This window comes from Triticum dicoccoides, chromosome 3B (genome assembly GCF_002162155.2).
Source record: "Triticum dicoccoides isolate Atlit2015 ecotype Zavitan chromosome 3B, WEW_v2.0, whole genome shotgun sequence".
NCBI classification, from domain to species: domain Eukaryota; kingdom Viridiplantae; phylum Streptophyta; class Magnoliopsida; order Poales; family Poaceae; genus Triticum; species Triticum dicoccoides.
In genome coordinates this window covers 747,310,700-747,330,800 of record NC_041385.1, presented here as the reverse complement: position 1 = coordinate 747,330,800, position 20,101 = coordinate 747,310,700, and the positions used below count along the sequence as shown (strand labels likewise).

The following is a 20,101-nucleotide window of genomic DNA, read 5'->3' as shown; positions in this document are numbered from 1 at the left end:
ACCGTGCCGTTCAAATTGGGTGGCATGTGATGGAGCCCACAAATGGTGCGGTAAGGTCGTGAATAGGTACATGGTGTTGTCGGCGATCGTGAAGGTCCCTTGGTGCCTCTTCCATTACCTCGGTGGCCGTGACTCCTCCTCGTCGTGGAGCGTCGTGTTGGACGAGGAGAGCGGCTAAGGTGGCGGCGCGGCGCATTGCAGGGCGCCATTTGGCCTTCGGCAAGTTCGAATAGGCGCTGACCCCGACCCCATGGAGGCCTGGGCCAGCTATCGATCGCTAACCATCGTCAAGATAGCCACGCAGCGACGATGTCACCTCGACAGGGAGCTCGCCAAGATTAGGGAGGAGTAGTCTCCTATCTAGACGACACTATTGTCGCCTCCGTCGCCAACGACAGGGGCAAGGGCAATGCTTCCTAATCAGGATCGGTCGGCCACAATGGCCCTCCGCACGGCGCAGGAGGAAGGGGGCGGCTCATCCGCGAGCATTAGACGGCAGCCGGGCAGGGCTGTCATACCCCCACGCCCTTCCACTGCTGGAAGGACGACTTTGACAACGAGGACAATAGTGCTGCTGGTCGGGTCGGCCATGGGTACAAAAGTCATAGTCCGCTAGAAGTTGTTTTAGGTTTTAATTGAACGGACGAAATGTTGTAACTTATGTCTGAATTTAAGTAAATTCATTCGGGTTTGCATGGAAATTGTTCAGTATTAGACAAGGGTTTTAGGGTTTGTGTCACACCTCCAAATGTGGGGTGACCTTTTCATTATATAGAGAGGTACATAATGATGTACAACATAATTACAAGTGGGGCCCAGTATATGCAGAGTCTAACACCCTCCCTCAATCTTAACTGTGCTCAGAAGAATTCACCAGGTTGAGATTGCGCCTACACCCCTCAAACTGAGGAAGAGGCAGTGGCTTCGTGAAGATGTCAGCAAGTTGATCTTTCGAGGAGTTGAACTTGATAAAAAGCAGTTTCTGGGCAACACGTTCCCTGACAAAATGGTAATCAACTTCGATGTGTTTGGTGCGAGCATGAAAGACTGGTTTTGAAGACAAATACGTCGCCCCAATGTTATTACACCAAAGCACCGGCGGCTGCTTCTAAGGAATCTTCAACTCTCTGAGCAAAAACTGTATCCAAATAAGCTCTGTTGTGGCATTTGCAACCGCTTTGTACTCAGCTTCAGTGCTACTGCGGGACACCGTTGCTTGTTTACGAGCACTCCAGGCGATCAAATTCGAACCAAGGAACACTGCATATCCCCCCATTGATCGTCTGTCATCCGGACTCCCAGTCCAGTCTGCATCAGAGAATGTAGAGAGAACTCCAGAGGGGGCCGGTTGCAGATGCAAGCCATAAGAAGAAGTGAACCGGATGTAGCGCAAGACGCGCTTAACCGTAGCCCAGTGAGAGTGAGGGAGTCCCGGACTAGGGGGTGTCCGGATAGCCGAACTACCATCATCGGACGGGCTCCAAGACTATGAAGATACAAGATTGAAGACTTCGTCCCGTGTCCGGATGGGACTTTCCTTGGCGTGGAAGGCAAGCTTGGCGATACGGATATGTAGATCTCCTACCATTGTAACCGACTCTGTGTAACCCTAGCCCTCTCCGGTGTCTATATAAACCGGATGGCCTTAGTCCATAGGACGAACAACAATCATACCATAGGCTAGCTTCTAGGGTTTAGCCTCCTTGATCTCGTGGTAGATCTACTCTTGTAACCCACATCATCAATATTAATCAAGCAGGATGTAAGGTTTTACCTCCATCAAGAGGGCCCGAACCTGGGTAAAAATATCGTGTCCCTCGTCTCCTGTTACCATCCGCCTAGACGCACAGTTCGGGACCCCCTACCCGAGATCCGCCGGTTTTGACACCGACATTGGTGCTTTCATTGAGAGTTCCTCTGTGCCGTCGCGATTAGGAAGGATGCCCTCTCCCATCTCGTCAAGAGAGCTTTGGCTGCCGGCCAAACTGTCCGGCTAGGTGGTTTTCTTATGACCGCCTGTTCGGCCACTGCTCCGACGATGACCTCTCAGGTCATCAAAAGCAATCTTCACGTCAGCCCGGAATTCGCCGAGCAGTTAGATCCGATTGAGCTCTCATCTGTAAACGAGCACTTGGATCGCATCGCCGCCCTGGGAGTCGCTACAGACTACGATCAGATTGGGCTTAAACCCGATCTGAGAGAGATTAACTCTCCTCAGGCCACCCACCATGTTGTCGTGGTAGAGGAACAATGCGGCAACCCTTCTTCTACGTTGAAAACCAACTATGTCCGGATTCCCGATCCCTCCAAGCCGGATTCCCGCGAAGGGACGGACGCTAATCAAATACTGAACTTAGAGTCAGGCATCGGACTAGATTCGTTGGAAAGCATCCAGCAAGTCAAGCTCCCAAATCCGAAAACTTCTTGGCCTTTGAGCCTCAGATCGGGCGGGGTTCCGAACTTGATTCCACCCGCCCACCCAAATATAAGCGATCTATCTCGAATACGGCAAGAGCCCGATGAAACAGTACATCATTACTGGGCCAGATTCCTCCTGGTTATGAACAGGATAAAGGACTGCTGCGAAGAAAGCGCGATTTCAATTTTCTGCAACAATTGCACAGACAAGGGAATCATGAACGCCATAAGTCGTCGCGAAGTTACACGCTTCATCGACCTAGCGACTATCGTACAAAAATACTGTGCGGTAGAGAGTGCCAGGAACACCGGAACTGGGTTTTGGGACAGTCCGGCCTTGACCACAAACCTAGTCCGAAGTAAAAGGGTGCGCCATACTCAAGCACCTGGGTTAAAAACCAAAAAGAAAAGACCCCCTAAAGGGCATGGAACCGTACTGGAGGGCTGGCTCAACGGACCCTGCAAAATCCACAGTACGGAGGGCGCCACTCCAACACACAGCCTTCGAGCATGTTGGATACTACGGCAGGTGGCCAAAAGTGGCGAAGGCTTTTTAGCCCCGGGCAAACAGCCCAGCAGTACCGGTACGGTATTAACAGTCTTCGAGACTTTCGCATCAAATAACATGCGAAAAAGAACAATCCGCGGCCTCGCCGAAGTCTACCAAGTAGCAACAGCAAATCCATGGAGTGACACGGCTATCACCTTCAACGCCAGCGACGAACCTAAATTCCGAACAGCTAGAGCACCAGCCGCATTGGTCCTCAGTCCGATAGTGGATGGATTTCGCCTTACCAAGGTACTCATGGATGGCGGCAGCGGATTAAACCTCATCTACGAGGAAACCCTTCAAAAAATGGATATTGACTGGAGCCGCATCGAGCAAAGCAGCACAACCTTCAGAGGGATAATCCCTAGTCGAGAAGTACGCTGCACAGGAAAAATCACACTAGATGTAGTGTTTGGCTCACCGGACAATTACAGGTCCGAGGAGGTCACATTCCAAGTGGCCCCATTCGGCAGCGGATATCACGCTTTGTTAGGGCGAGAGGCATTCACAATCTTCCAAGCTATACCCCACTACGGGTACATGAAGCTCAAAATGCCCGGACCCAATGGGATAATCACTCTTGCCAGTGATCCAGATACAGCACTCCGCGCTGAAAATAAGACAGCGGCACTGGCCCTAGAGGCATTGTCCGAAGCCCTAGCGGCAGAGGAACTAACTACGCTGCGCTCCACGGTGGATAGGGACGATGTGATACTCGATAAGAGGTCCAAGTCCACCTCTTTTAAACCAGCAGATGAAATAGTCAAATTTCAGGTCCATCCAATGGACCCCACAAAGATGGCCTCCATTGGGGCATAATTAAGTCCTGATGTTGAAGCCGCACTACGAGAATTCCTTCGGGAAAATTGGGACATTTTTGCCTGGCATCCTTCAGACATGCCAGGAATCCCACGCAGGCTGGCAGAGCACAGCCTAAACATCCTAAAAGGATTCAAGCCGGTCAAACAAGCTCTTCGGTGATTTTCCGAACCCAAAAGATAGGCAATGGGAGAAGAGCTAGCCAAACTCTTAGAAGCCGGATTCATCAGAGATATAAAACATCCGGACTGGCTAGCCAATCTAGTAATGGTACCAAAAAAGGACAAATCCTGGCGCCTCTGCGTCGATTTTAAAGACCTTAACAAGGCCTGTCTAAAGGACCCTTTCCCCCTCCCTCGCATCGACCAAATCATCGATGCTACCGCAGGGCACGATTCATTGTGCTTCCTCGACGCATACTCCGGATACCATCAAATCAAGATGGCGGAGAAATACCAGGCCGCAACAGCATTCATTACTCCATATGGGCCATTCTGCTTCAACACAATGCCCTTTGGACTCAAAAACGCCGGTGCAACATATCAACGCATGATTCAAACATGTCTGGCTACCCAGATAGGCAAAACAGTAGAGGCATACGTAGATGACGTGGTCGTCAAGACCAAACACGTCGAAACTCTAGTAGAAGACTTGAGGGTGACATTCGACAACCTCCGAGCATATGACATTAAGCTCAATCCGAAAAAATGTGTCTTCGGCGTACCAGCCGGAAAGCTCTTGGGCTTCATCGTATCCGGTAGAGGAATTGAAGCAAACCCGGCCAAAATCCGAGCTTTGTCACAATTGGATATTCCAAAAGACCTCAAGCAAATACAAAAACTAACCGGATGCGTAGCGGCCTTAAGTCGCTTCATCTCCCGTTTGGGAGAAAAGGCTCTGCCCCTCTACCGCCTCCTCCGGCGCATCGAACATTTCGAATGGACGGATGCTGCCACAGCTGGACTCGAAGAAATAAAGGCCATACTGGCAACAAATCCGGTCCTGGCCGCGCCCAACCTGGGCGAACCTATGATATTATATATCGCAGCAACACATCAAGTTGTCAGCGTGGTACTCGTCGTCGAGCGAGAGACAGAAGGGCACATATTCCCTCTTCAAAAACCAGTGTACTACATATCCACTGTTCTAACTCCATGCAAGTCCAGGTACCCACATTATCAAAAGATAGCATATGCGGTGTTCATGGCATCCCGGAAGCTGCGACACTACTTTCAAGAGTGTTCCATAACGGTGGCCTCCGAAGTAACTCTCAACGATATTATAAACAATCGCGACGCAACAGGCAGGATTGCAAAATGGGCTATTGAGCTCTTACCATTTGACATAACCTATAAACCACGGCAAGCTATAAAGTCGCAGGTTCTGGCTGACTTCGTCGCCGAATGGACCGAAGCCGAACTCCCTAAAGAGTACGGCGCATACTCCAATTGGATCATGCATTTCGACGGATCCAAAATGTTGGCTGGCTTGGGGGCTGGCGTCGTCCTGACGTCCCCAACCGGAGACACAATCCAATACGTACTTCAAATAATGTACATGGACTCCAATAACGCAGCCGAATACGAGGCCCTTCTACATGGCCTCCGGATGGCGATCTCCATGGGCATTCAACGCCTAGAGGTGCGCGGGGATTCAAACCTTGCAATATCCCAAGTAAATGGAGACTTTGATGCCAAAGATCCAAAAATGGCAGCTTACCGCAACGCCGTCCTCAAAATGTCAGCTCGGTTCGAAGGACTCGAATTCCACCATGTAGCCCGGGATAATAACCAGGCAGCGAAACGAGACGCCGTCCCTCCAAACATCTTCCTGGAACGGCTCTTCAAGCCATCCGTGTTATGGGAAGAGGAGTCCGGAAATAACAATCCGGAGCCAGTTGCATCACCGAACTCAGACCATTCTGACACAATCGGCGGCTCAGCCAACGAAATAACACCTTCAGCTCATGAAATAATGGCAGTAATTGCCCCGTGGACAGAACCATTCCTAGCCTACTTAATTCGGCAGGAACTTCTCGAAGACCAAAATGAGGCCCGCTGCATAGTTCGGCGTCTAAAGCCTACAAGGTCCATGAGGGAGAACTTTATAAGAAAAGCACAACCGGAGTCCTTCAAAGGTGTATCTCCGAAGAGGAGGGGCGGAATCTCCTGGCTGAAATTCACGCCGGACTCGGCGGGCACCACGCTGCAGCCCGGGCACTCGTAGGCAAGGCCTTCCGTACAGGATTTTATTGGCCAACAGCCCGGGCAGATGCTCAGGACTTAGTCCAATGATGCATCGGTTGCCAGCTCTTTGCTAATCAGAGCCACATGCCACCCACCGCCCTCAAAACTATACCCATTACCTAGCCGTTCGTGGTCTGGGGGCTTGACATGGTTGGACCCCTTAAAGGGGGAACCTACAAGCACAAATACTTATTGGTCATGGTGGACAAATTCACCAAATGGATTGAGGCCAAGCCGGTTAAAACGGCAGAATCCGGAACAGTGATAGACTTCCTATCCGGGGTAGTACACCATTTTGGCGTCCCCCACAGCATCATCACTGATAACGGCACGAACTTCACGGCCGACGAGGTTAAACTCTGGTGCAAAAACATGGGCATCAAGCTCGATTACGCTTCAGTCTATCACCCCCAAACTAACGGTCAAGTCGAGCGAGCAAATGGTCTAATCATGAGCGGCATCAAACCCAGACTAGTGCGGTCCCTCAAGGAATCTAACACTCACTGGGTAGAGGAGCTCGACTCCGTACTCTGGGGGCTGCGGACCACGCCAAACCGAACTACTGGATTCACACCATTTTTCATGGTGTATGGCGCAGAGGCAGTTCTGCCTTGCGATATAATTCATGACTCACCTCGTGTGCGCATGTACGAAGAAAGAGAAGCCGAGTTGGATCGGCAGGACAGTTTGGACGCCTTAGAGGAGGAGCGGGACGTGGCAAGGGCTCGTTCCGCATTCTATCAGCAGCAGGCTCAAACATATCAAAGCAGAGAAGTACGGGCCAAAACTTACAATGTCGGCAAACTCGTTCTACGCCTGCCGGACAAGAAAAAGGACAAACTTAAGCCCATGTGGGAAGGTCCCTTCATCATCGACCAAGTCCTGACCGGCGGAGCATACCGTCTACGTAAAGCATCTGACAACCGACTCGAGCCGAACCCATGGAACGCAGCCCGTCTCCGAAGATTCTACGCCTAAACACCGGACTCAGAGTTCGTCTCACTCCCCCGTCCACCTTTTTATATTTTTTACTGTCTCTTGTCCCCCTCCTTCTTCCCACTTTTTTTAAATACCTTTTTAGGCTGATTTGCGCTTTGTTCGCACACACTCGATGTGCTCCTAGCACTCATTATACCTGGGGGCTTCTTTACCAGAAGCTTATTAATATGGGCTTCACGCCCAATACATGTGTCATACTTCCGCATGTACCTTTTATTCACCATTATATGCATCGATATGACTTAAGTTTTGGCAAAGCTGGGTTGCCTGGCTCCTGTGCTTACCCCTACGTTCCCGATTGTTCGGCTAGGAGGTAAAGGGAGCACCTCTGCGATTGTTACTGCCGGATCAGCCGGATGTGTACCTCAGACTGGGTGAAGCCGAAAGCTAGCGTTCTTAAGAGAATATTCGGTCGGTGACTTGAAAGATGATTTATTACTTACTTATTTATAAGCCCCCAGATGCTTTTTCTGCTATTTTCGCAGTCCGGCGTTGCACCTTAGGGCATGCCTCCTAGGGAAAGGAACCCTTAACGGAACTATTCTCCCTGGAAGATGTTTCTTACTAACCATGTAATATAACATAACTAGTTGGGCACTTGTCTGATAAAGCAATTATTACCCCGACGCCTTGTCTCCATGCATGCCCCGGTTCTTTTATAACCGTAGGGGTATTCGGACACACTCCGGACTGTTGGGTCCCGAGGTTGAAGCGAAACGGTCCGCAAAGACAAACGATCTACAATCCGGCTAGAAGGCATCTTACATGTCATTCCAAATTACATCGTCAAACCGACTGATTGTACTCCTCCTCAATCCCATCTAACAGGCTGTCTAATTTACAGTCCTGTTGGGAATATTTCGCGGCCAGTTCTACTTGGCCATACATCAAGCTCACAGGGATCTCCTTCCCATCAGGCCCCGCAGGTCCGACCTCGGCCATGTGGTTGGGGTAAGCCTTCGGGTAGCGCGTCTTCACCATGGCCCAGGCCTCCCTGGCGCCCTGACGGCAGGCCGATATCTTCCACAAATGGAGGTGTCGCCGTGCTCCCTGGAGCTTCTCAGCAAGCTTACCAAGGCCCTCGGGTAGGGAGACGGATGGCCATAAAGCCTGAACGACGCCACTCATCGCCTGCCGGACACGTTCGAACAATTGCGCCAGCTCGGGAAGTTGGTCACCTGTTGACCCAGGCATTTCCTCCGCAGGGCGACCTGTGAGCACACCTAAAGACATATTTCTGTCAAACGACTTCCTCGCCGAATTCTTCTTTTCAAAGGAATTTGCTCAAGCACTTACTATAAATGCCACAACGAAGTCGCTGATTCTCCTTCAAGGAGCCTGACAGCGGGGCCCGAACACCTTTCAGCTCTTCTCCTAGCTGGGTGTGGGCATCTTGGAGCTTGTTTCTCTCCTGCTGCACCTTCATAAGCACCCTCTCGCCAACCTTTAGCTGACGCACTAGCTGTTGCTTGTCCGGATCTAGTCCGGCGACCTCTCCGATATTATTGTCAGATTCACGCTGCACTTTGTTAATTAATTATCTTTTCAAAGTATGTCTTACCAGCGGGGGTCTCTGTGGCTCCCCCTGTGGCGGCCAGTGCGGCCTCAAGTTGGGCCTTGCACTCTTGGAGCTCCTGGGACAGATGGGTATTCTTCTCCGTAAGATCCTGCATAAAAATTGATCCTTAAATCAGTTATTTTAACCATTTTAAGTCTCGGGGGCTACTGGCATATATAACTATTAAAATTACTTACATGTATGTCTTTCACATACTGCTCCGTGGCTCTGGTTAACCCATCTTGAGCGGCACGGAGGTGCGCGTTTCCCGCATCAAAGGCATTTAACGCCTCCGGGGAGAAACACGCGTCACGAAGAATTGTCCGGCGACGCCTGTGATTCATGGCGCTCTCCACCTCAGACCGGGTGGCGGACAGCCTGTCGGCATCCTCCGTCGGAGGAGCGTCCGACTCATGCCTTGTATTCGCCTCCTCTTCCGGGCCATGCGTTGGAGCATGGCTGGCGGAGGCTTGATTGGCAACCTCTCCGGACACTGTCCGGCGAGCGCTCTTTCTGGAAAAGTTATGAGCATTAATATACCTCCTGGGAATCCTTCCCTTAAAAAATAGCGGTGCTCCGTACCGTTGCGGCGACGTTTCAGTTCGCGTCGCACTCCTCTTCCGCCTGCTGGGCCGGACTGACCCTTGTTGGCCGGTCTCCGCAGGCTCGACTTCCTGCCGTAAAGGCGCTTCCTGTCGAACACCATTGGTGCACGGTGGTCAGAACTAAGCATTAAAGAAGTAACGGCGCCAGGACTTCGGTCGTACTCACCGGGGAAGCCGGACACAAACTGGGGTAGTCAGCCATAATGGCGACTAAAGCATTATCTATGCTGAGCTGGTGGTACACCCCATCGATCAGTTCCACCGCTAAGTCCGGATCCTCTTCGGAGGCCGGATCAAGGGACCTTTCTGGGTCTTCGGGTTGTGGGGCTGGGCTTTTTATGCCCTCCACATCCCGACGCAGTTCCTGTGTCAAACTCATACAATAAGACAATTGCCTTTGAAGGCACGGTTCAGATATGCGTGCGACCGCTTACCTAGCTCCGAGGGTTGTTCATGGAAAATCCGTTCAGAGGATTCGTGCGGAGGAAGCCCTCCTTCTCCCCCTTGTACAAGCTGGACAGGATCTTCACCAGATCTTCGGCCGAGCCAGGTCCCTTGCGGCCGTGACGGGTGGCGTCGTCGTCTCCGTTGAAGTCCCACATGGGGTGGCCCCTATATTGGAGCGGCTGCACCCCACGCATAATGTAAGTGGCCATGACTCCGATCATGGTTAATCCGGAATGGGCTAGTAGCCGTATCCGGCCCATCAAGTAATGTACGCTACTATCATCTTCTCATCGAGGGCTCCGTGGGCGCCAACTTAGGCGTTTCTTCAGGGGAGCGTTGCTGAACTCTGGAAGGCTGATCCGGACTGGATCCGGCAGCGGAGCGTCCTCCATATAAAACCACTCCTAAGGCCAATCTTCGGACGTCTTCTTCAGGGTCCCGGACAGGTATCCGGTCCCGGCGATGCGCCATATTTCGGCTCCGCCCACTTGATATATCGACCCCTCGTGAGAGCGGGGTACGAGGCAAAACAGCCTCTTCCACAGCGCAAAATGGGGCTCAATGCCCAAGAACAGCTCACACAGAGCTACGAAGCCCGCGATGTGCAAAATGGAGGCAGGTGTAAGGTGATGAAGCTGGAGTCCGTAGAACTCCAGGAGCCCCCGAAGAAACGGATGTATAGGAAATCCGAGTCCCCTTATTAAGTAGGAGACGAAGCACACCAGCTCTCCTTTGGAGGGATTGGGGGCGCTCTCCGCCTGCTTCCCACCTTTGTAGGTGGCCAGTCCGGCTCGAACCGGAACCATGAAGGCCGGGGGAAGATATCCCTCTGCTTGGAGCGTCACTAACTCGCTGTGTGGGACTGAGCATCTCCTCCAATCTCCTGGCTTAGGGCTGGGAGTGCGAGAAGAGGAGCCGCGTCGACTGTCCATGTTGGAATGGGTTTGGTGTCAGATGCGCCTCGATGAGTGCTTGCAGAAGGAGGATGATGTGATTTGGATCTGGATCCTCGCCTCTCTTATAGGCAGCTTATTTACGCAGTTAGGGGGTAAAACATAAAAATACCCTGGCTCTTCGCATTCGTGCGACGCGTGGAAGAAGACCATTATTGGACGCGGAAGCCAAGGAGCGCAGCATTTATGAAGCAACCGGACACTATCCGGCAAACACATGGAGCATGAAGAAGAACCCGCCTTGCAAACGCCGAAGACAACATACGCGCCGGATTCGTCGTTATTGAAGCCTGGTTCGGGGGCTACTGAGGGAGTCCCGGACTAGGGGGTGTCCGGATAGCCGAACTACCATCATCGGCCGGACTCCAAGACTATGAAGATACAAGATTGAAGACTTCGTCCCGTGTCCGGATGGGACTTTCCTTGGCGTGGAAGGCAAGCTTGGCGATACGGATATGTAGATCTCCTACCATTGTAACCGACTCTGTGTAACCCTAGCCCTCTCCGGTGTCTATATAAACCGGATGGCCTTAGTCCATAGGACGAACAACAATCATACCATAGGATAGCTTCTAGGGTTTAGCCTCCTTGATCTCGTGGTAGATCTACTCTTGTAACCCACATCATCAATATTAATCAAGCAGGACGTAGGGTTTTACCTCCATCAAGAGGACCCGAACCTGGGTAAAAACATCATGTCCCTCGTCTCCTGTTACCATCCGCCTAGACGCACAGTTCGGGACCCCCTACCCGAGATCCGCCGGTTTTGACACCGACAGAGAGTCTCTAGGAGCATGAAGAAACTGGCAGATACGGTTGACTGCATAGGAGATATCAGGACGAGTGATAGTCAAGTACTGCAAGCCGCCAACAATACTGCGATACTCAGTAGCCTCATCAGCAGGGAGAAGAGAACCATCGAGAGCAGAGAGTCTGTCAGTGGAGGACATAGGTGTAGTAGCTATCTTGCAGTGGAGCATACCAGACCGCCGAAGAATATCGAGAGAATACTTCTACTGAGTGAGAGTCAAGCCAGAACCAGAGGACAAAACTTTGAGGCCAAGGAAATAGTGAAGCTGCCCAAGATCCTTAACCGCAAAGTCAGCACTCAAAGCAGAAACCAAGCGATCCGCAGCATAGTCCGAGGAACTGACTAAGATGATATCATCAACATAGACCAGTAGGTACATAGTAACTATCGGTCGCTGAAGAAGAAATAACGAGGTATCAGCCAGAGAGGGAACAAATCCATGAGCCCGAAGAGTGGTGCCAAGACGCGCATGCCAAGCACGCGGAGCCTGCTTCAGACCATAGAGTGCCTTAACAAGGCGACACAGATGTTGCGGACGAGCTGGACCAACAAAACCAGGAGGCTGACGCATGTAAGCCTCCTCCTCAAGGACACCATGAAGGAAAGCATTCTGAACATCAAGCTGACGAAGAGACCAGCCACGGGTAATTGCCAGTGAGTTCAGAATCCGGATCGTGGTAGGCTTGACCACTGGACTGAAGGTGTCCTCGTAATCAAGGCCATGGCGTTGTTTGAATCCTTTAGCAACCAGTCGAGCCTTGTATCTCTCGATAGAACCATCAGCATGTTTCTTTACCTTGAAAACCCACTTTGAATCAATGATGTTGACACCAGCCTTGGAAGGAACCAGTCGCCACGTTTCATTCTTAAGAAGAGCGTGGTATTCTTGCTCCATCGCAGTACGCCAGTGAGGGATACTCAGGGCAGCCTGAAAATGCCGAGGCTCAGCGGTAGGGTCGGACTGGGCCTGCGCCATGCAAGTCGCAAGCCAGGACACCGTGCCATCCTTGCGTTCCTTAGGACGAAACACCCCACTTTTGCTTCGTGTATGAGGACGCGACACAGGGGGCGGAGCAGGTGGCGAAACCGACAGTGAGGATGATGAAGTGGACGCAGCATCCGTCATGGCAGAGGCTGATGCAGTCTGTGACGGTGACGAGGAAGACACAACAGGAGACGCCGACCCACTCGAGGGCGATGCCGATCCAGGCGAGCAGGACAAGTGCCGCATAGGCGACGAGGAGGACGGGAGACTCCCAGGCGGGGACGGTCCATGCGTCGGTGTAGGTGACGGCCCAGTCGACGGGGGACTTCCAGGCAAGGATGGCCCAGGCGTCGATGGCGGGGACGCCGGCGCAGACGAGACGGCCCGCTGGGCCGATGCGCCAGTCAGCAGAAGCGGCAGCTGGGCCGGAGTGGTGACGCGCGGTGCAGCAGCCGCGGTCACGGGCGCAGGCGGGCTCGTTGCATGGGACATGCACGAAGCCAGCCGATCGACGTGAGCGGGCGGTGATGACATGGCCGTCGGGGACGAGGGAACCGGAGTGTCAACCTCATCCAGGAGCTCCAGCCGCGCACATCTCCCAATACCTGCACCATGGTTAGACAACAAAGAGGGCGAATGTGCAGCATCTACAAATTGATCAGGCAATATAGTGGGTGGGTGCACTGGCGGTGTGGAGCTTGTGTCATGTGAGGGAAGAGCAGCAAAGGGGAAAACGTGCTCATCAAAAACAACGTCTCAGGAGATATACACACGATTAGACGGGACATGAAGGCACTTATACCCTTTGTGAACAGAACTATACCCCAGAAAGACACACTTCTTTGAATGGAACTCAAGCTTGCGATTATTATACGGACGGAGATGCGGCCAACACGCACAACCGAACACTTTAAGAAACGTGTAATCAGGAGTCTGACCAAGCAAGAGTTCAAGTGGAGTTTTCATATGAAGGAGCCGCGAGGGAAGCCTATTTATAAGAAAACATGTTGTAGTAAAGGCATCACTCCAAAAGCGAAATGGGACAGACGCATGAGCAAGCAAGGTTAACCCAGTTTTAACAATATGACGGTACTTACGTTCAGCTGAACCATTCTGCTGATGTGTATGTGGGCAAGAAACACGATGAGCAATTCCAAGTTTTTCAAAGAAGGTAATGAGGTTGCGGTACTCACCCCCCAGTCTGACTGTACATGAATGATTTTATGATTTAGGAGTCTCTCAACATGTGCTTGAAATTGTAAAAACACATTAAACACATCAGACTTATGCTTAAGAAGATAAATCTAGGTAAAACGACTATAAACATCAATAAAACTGACATAATATTCGTGTCCACTAACGGACAGCTGGGCAGGACCCCATACATCTGAAAACACAAGCTCAAGAGGAGTTTTGACTATATGTGTAGAAACAGAAAAAGGTAACTGATGACTCTTGCCTTGATCGCAGGCATCACAGACGGCGACATCTTTATTACTAGACTCGGACGGTAGCTCATGACGATGTAGGACATGGCGTACAATGGGAGAAGCTGGGTAACCAAGACGAGAGTGCCATAGTGATGGAGACACACGGACGCCACTGAAGACTTGGAACGCAGCAGCAGGAGCAGGAACGTCGGTGGGGGCATCAAGAGCATATAAACCATGGCGGTAGCGACCTCTAAGAAGTATGTTCCTCGTAGCATGATCCTTAACAAAGAGATGAAACGGGGCATATTAGACAAGGGTTTTAGGGTTTGTGGCACACCTCCAAACGTGAGGTGACCTTTTCATTATATAGAGAGGTACATAATGATGTACAACATAATTACAAGTGGGGTCTAGTATATACAGAGTCTAACATTCAGTTAATTCAAATTCGCATCAAAATGCGCGGTTAGATGTCCTTTTCTCGTCTCACTGTCCACAGGCGCCCGCGTCCACGGACAAATACAATGTCTGTTTTCGGAGATAACACTGGAGATGCCCTAATTCCTCGGTGCCGCTGCAAACCTAGTTCGTCAATCAAGGCAGTACCAGATCTGTACTTTATGTGTTAAAAGTTGTGTGTGCTCCAAGCTGACACTCCCCTACAAGGAACATCCAACTCCCAGACTAGATCTTCTTCTTTCCGTGCGTCGGTACGAGAAGCAGATGGACGCACGCGCCGGTGTCGTCTTGGTCGCCGGTTGCGTCCGGGAACTTCCCTGCGCGCTGTGCAGCAGTGCACGCCATAGCCGGAGCTTCCCCGCCGAGAGTGACACTGTTGCTTGCGAGCTGAGCAAGAGAGGAGGATCAAATCACTGTGTCTGTGCGTGTGAGTGTGCCGTGTGGGTGTGTGGGCGAGCGGATGCCAGCCGAGGCCGGTGATTGATGTGTGCGCGCGCGCGGCGCGGCGGTGAGCGTGAACCGCGCGGACACTGGTGAAAAGACAGGCTCCCTCAGTCGTCCCTGTCCTGAATCGCTGTCAACCTCGACCCGGCTGTGCTTGTGGCTGCCGTAAGCCTATAACCGCCGCCGTTTAAATACGGATTTGACCCCCGCCGCCCGCTCCGTCCCACGACAGTGACCCGCCCGGCTGCCGTGCTCCGTTTCAATTGCCTGAAAGAAAATTCACGTCGCCTGGTTTCATTCTCCGAACATTTCACCAGCAGAGACAGAGGAGGCAGGCACTGTACTAGCACTATTCAGGTTCCGGCGCCGGTCCGGGCAAAATTCGTTTCCTCATCGCCGGTGACGAATCTCAACCGGCTCCGGCGAGAGGACTCATCGTCGTCGCTCGGATCAGCCCGTGGGCGGCGTCCGATTCTTGTGCCGCTAGCTAGCTATAGCTGTCTCCAGCACAACAGTGCACGCACGCACACACGTCTCTCTTTCTCTTTGCTGTCGTCGTGGCAACAGCGTCGTGGCAGCACGTCGGCTTCAGCGGCAGCCGCTCAACTATTCTACGCATGCAAGCAACCCGTTCGTCGCGCGCGCGTCACGCCCTGCATCATACCCAATTTTCAGAGATCAGGCTCTAGAGTCTACACTCCAGGTGCGTGCCGACTCGGGCAACCCCCACATACAGAAAAAGAGCTGGCAGCGTGTGAGCCATGGCCATCAGCGCCACTACCGCCGAAAAAGTGGTCCGCAGTCAGTATTAGCTGCCTGGAGAAGAAGAAGAACGAGACAGTGACAGTGTGAAACTGTGAACGCATGTCCGGTCGAGGTCTCGGTCTTGGTTGATTCCTCCTCCAAATCTGTCCGCCTTATTCGTCTTCGATCGATCGATCGATACGATATGATTCTCACTTCGAGCCTAAGTGAGACGAGATGAGGCGGGCACGGGATGCTCCGGATCGATGCGGCGATGGCCGGAAGCAAAATTGTTCGTTCGTTCGTTCGTTGGACCGGCCGGGATTCCTATTCCTCTTGCCAATAACGGGGGTCCCTTTTTGATGGCTGGAAATATTCCTGTCGCCCGACGGGGGCCCGGCGTCGGGAGGAAGAAGGAAGGCATCTCCGGACTGAGCCTGAGTGGATTCGAGTATCCAATCCGATCCAATCAGTCGATCGATCGTTGGATCAGTACTCAGTGGCACCATCATCACCACGCACGCACGCACACGCACAGCTGTAGCTTATTGTAAAATTCGTGAATCCGCTCGCTTTCTGCCTCCATGAACTGAGCTCCGACGCCTTCCTGCCCTGCTTTCTCTGCGCCGCCGCTCTGTGTTTCTACTGTACCTGTTTGCAGTCGCTACCTAGTTCATTCTTTACTTGTTGATTTGTGCAAGAGGAAGCTGAAATTCACGAGCAAAAGAACTCGAATTTAACCTTGGAACATGAACTCTTTGATTCACTGTGAGCTCTCTCGGTCTCAGCTCACTCGTCAAACATGGTGAGGTGTTTGATTGCTTGAGCTCGGTTGGTTGGTTTCTTGAGCTCAGTTTGTTTCTCCTGATAAGTTGGGACTGATGATTACTACTACGAGGTACTACTAGTGCTACCACATTAGCGGATCGACGAATTAACGGGGCACTCATTAGAAAATTACAGGGACCATGATTGAGGTCAGGTCAGCTGCTCTAATGCTCTCGCCGCGGCGAATTGGAGGCGGTCTCATCGTCGTCCTCCTCCATGCCGCTGCGCGACTCGGTCACGCAGGAGGATGCCGGGGACGGCGATGCCGGTGTCATGTCGGCGTCGCCCCTACTACGCCGCCCCGCTGTGTCGCGGCGAGCTGGAGTGGCCTTCTTGAACACGCGGCAGACCACCCAGTCCTTGGCGGCGTGGAGGCTCTTGGCGGTGGCGTAGGCGGCGAGGCCGGCGGGGAGGAGGCGATACTCGTGCATGGCCCAGCCGGTGCGCGCGCCGCCGGGGCGGCAGAAGACGAGCGTCCGCTTGGCGCCGATGGGCCGCCCGCAGCGGGGCGCCACGACCAGCCGCTCCTTTCCGGAGGCCCTCCACACGCCGCTGCCACCCGCCCTGCCGGTGCCGCCGCCCTTCCGCCAGCACCCCGTCGCCGGCAGGTGGAAGAAGTAGCGCTCGCCGTCGGCCTCGCCTGCGTGCACATGGCAAACAGTCAGCGCAATGCGCCAGCAATGCAGCCGCAGCTCCGTTGGTCAGTGATATGGGGAGTAAGTGGAGCGTACCTGGCAGGTCCCATGGGTGGAGGCGCGCGAGGTCGGCGACGGGGATGATGTCGGCGGGGAGGGGGCAGGAGAGGGCCTTGCGGCGCAGGTAGTGCAGCAGCAGCTCCTCGTCGGTGGGCCGGAACCGGAAGCCGATCGGCAGCCCGCCCTGCCCGGCCGGCACCCGGCACCCGCCGGTGACTGCGGCCTCCTCGGTCCGTCTCTCCGCCGGCAGCGCCATAGATGCACACACGAAACAAAACCCAACCCAACTAAGCAAGCAAGCAAGATTACTTCCTCTCTCTGTCTCTTGGATGTGTGCTTGCTGTAGGCTCGGTCACATGCAAGTCAGACTCGCACACTCGCTCGCCCCTCCATGGAGGACGGAGCAGAGCTAGAAGAGAGAGTGGTTGGGCTCGTGCGGGTGCGGGATGATAGCTAGCGGGAAAGGGGGAGGCGGTTGGCGGTTATATAGTGGCAGAGAGTGGAGCCGGTGTCGTGAAACACACTCAACCGCCATCGCTGAGCTCGGCTTTCTTCTTGCCCTTTCCATCAAGCGAAGGGAACAGAGAAAGGGAAAAGAGAGAGCGAGCGTCCCGTGCAGCCCTTAATCACCCTCTAACCGGTGAGCTCTAGGCTTAAGCAAGCAAGTAGGGTCCCTCTGCACCTGTCTCCGGGAGAGGGGAAGGAGAACAAGGCATCCATCGCCGCAGCGCAGCTGGACTATCTTTTTCGTGTGCGCGCGATTCTCTTCTCTCTTTTCTTTTCTTTGCGCCCGTCGAAACGAAATTCCTTCTCATCTCCTCGATTCCTTTTCTTTTTCTTTTCTGCTGTAGGAGGGGAGGAGGGAGAAGGAGAAGCTTCCACGTTACAGCAACGCACTGGAACGGGGAATCAACGGCCTCAGCGGCCACCTACCTTGGATTCCAACATTCAATTTGCGACCTTATTTCTTTTTATTATCGTCGTCTCCTTGGCCTCGGAGAAGGAATCGGAGGGAAAGTCGCTCCCTCGCTGACACCTCGCGTGCCCGTGCGGCAGTGCCCAAAAGAGATGGATGGGCTGCGCGAGAAGCATCATTCAAGCTTAATTACTTCACCAGTTCACCTTCCGGACGTTTGATGAGTGCATTGCAGCAACGGCGGCCCGCTTTTGGGGTGGACTTTACAGCGGCTTTCGGAGTCAAACGCATGGCCGCCGGCCGTTGCCACTTGCCCCTCCGCCCCCGCCTCCGGCTTTGGCTTTGGCTTTGCTGCGGCATCCGAGGGGAGGTCCCCGGCCGGGTGGTTGCACGGGTGAAGTGGACGGGGCACGGGCGCGCGGCGCCATGCATGCCGCGCGCGGCCATCGGGCAGTGCGCGTGGCTGGCATCACTAGCGCGCGCGCACTGCAACATTGTGTAGCTTCCTTCGTCCATGGGTGCGTGCGTCCGTCCGTGCCCGGCTGTCTGGCTACCCAGGTGCCCAGGTCAGGCTCAGTAGTACGTCGTCGTCGCCTGCGCTTTCCCGTCACGTGAACCGCACCGGCCGGCCCCTGTCCTGTCCTCGCTGCCGTCCCGGCACCGGTGCTGTTCCGTCCGGACTCCGGCGACTGCCGATGGATCGGTACATGGACTGATCTCTACTCAACCACGTGAGCAGTGGCGTTTCCTTTTGGACGTACCGACACCCTTTTCTGCATGCGGTTGGATTTGTCGATGCATGGGCGGTGGTGTATGTCCATCCGTGGTAGCGCGGGCGTCCGGCGCGACGGGCCGGTTGGCCACCGGCGCCAGCGACGATCCCTTCACTGTTGTGCTGACTGGGAGAGAACGCACCAAGCGCCTGTGTCTCGGACGATTTGGCACTTCCGCTATTCCTTCAGCCTTCAGGGACTGGTTCTGGACCGGGACATGTCAACAAGAAAAAACACAGATGATCTTTTGTTCTCCGATCTAGTCCTTGTAGTCGTCTATAGGTGGTCTATAAATCTGGGTATATTTTTTATTATTTCTAGTAGTCATCACCAATCTAGTTCTTATAGTCATCGCTGGGTGATCTATAAATATAGATATAATTTTTATTATTTCGAGGGTTCATTGTACTACCATGATTGGTGATGAATAGATCAAAAATTTCTCACAAAAATTCATGAAATTGCAAAGTTTTTTTTGAACACAGTACAGACGCAAGCGCTCATATAAACGTACATACACTCACCCCTATGAACGCACACACGCACGCCCTACCCCTATGAGGACCTCCGAAAGACTGAGCCGGCATATCATATTAAAATTTACGAAGTCCCCGTAGGCACCTCGTCGTCGACGGGAACGTCTCTTCCCACTGAATGCACGTCGCTGAAATCCTGAAATAGTCCAGGAATAAATGCGAGCACCAGGACTTGAACCCTGATGGGCTGGGTATACCACAGTCCCTCTAACCATCTAACCACAGATTGGTTCTCATTAAATTACAAAGTTAGTAGTATCGACTGCAACCATTATTTTTCCTTCGGAGAATTGGCCTCAACAATCCTTTGCGATACTCTGTCTTTACTGGGCAACAACAAAAATTGGATGGCCTAGCAACCCCAAAAAACAAAAAACATGAAAAAAATGGATTGCTCCGCTCGTTATTCTGGGAGCAGTTGGATTCGAGCTCCACACGCTAATAGTGCTATTCGACCCTACTTTCAGCACAACGTTAACATATATATACCCAGTGTGAATTATTTAAAAATTCTTAACAAATTTGAAAACAGCCACAAATTTGAAAAAAGTTCACGGTTTCAGAGCTTCGTTGGAAATAAAAGTGTTCAGGAAATTGAAAAAAGTTCATGAAATTTGAAAAAACATTCCTGAAAAATTCCAAAAAGTCCACGAGCTACAAGTTCATGCATTTGAAAAATATTCACCAATTTGAAAAACAAATTATGGACTGGGGAAGAGCTCATGAATTTGAAAACTGTTCACAGAAAATAGAAAAATAAAAATAAAAAGGAAAGGAAAACCGAGAAAAAAAAGAAAGAAGAAGAAGAAGAAAACAAGAGAAAAAACTGAACAGAAACCGATTGGAAAAACTAGGAAAAATGTATAAAGGAAACTAAATTAT

The 20,101-nt window shown here is 52.5% G+C and overlaps 1 protein-coding gene across 1 annotated transcript; it reads right to left on the bottom strand.

Annotated features, from left to right (window-relative positions):
- Positions 1-16,184: 16,184 nt before the first annotated feature.
- Positions 16,185-17,559, bottom strand: LOC119278229 (NAC domain-containing protein 83-like). The gene is made up of 2 exons (XM_037559588.1): positions 17,031-17,559; positions 16,185-16,939 (listed from the first exon to the last, which is right to left on the bottom strand). Exons 1-2 carry the CDS (start codon positions 17,248-17,250, stop codon positions 16,464-16,466), a joined length of 696 nt encoding a protein of 231 aa, XP_037415485.1. The 5' UTR covers positions 17,251-17,559; the 3' UTR covers positions 16,185-16,463.
- Positions 17,560-20,101: the final 2,542 nt, after the last annotated feature.

Bases quoted from the DNA above. Each gene is read 5' to 3' on its own strand.
- LOC119278229 (XM_037559588.1), bottom strand. From the start codon at position 17,250: ATGGCGCTGCCGGCGGAGAGACGGACCGAGGAGGCCGCAGTCACCGGC. The intron at 16,940-17,030 runs GTACGCTCCACT...ATGTGCACGCAG, and splicing joins CCACCCATGGGACCTGCCAG to GCGAGGCCGACGGCGAGCGC.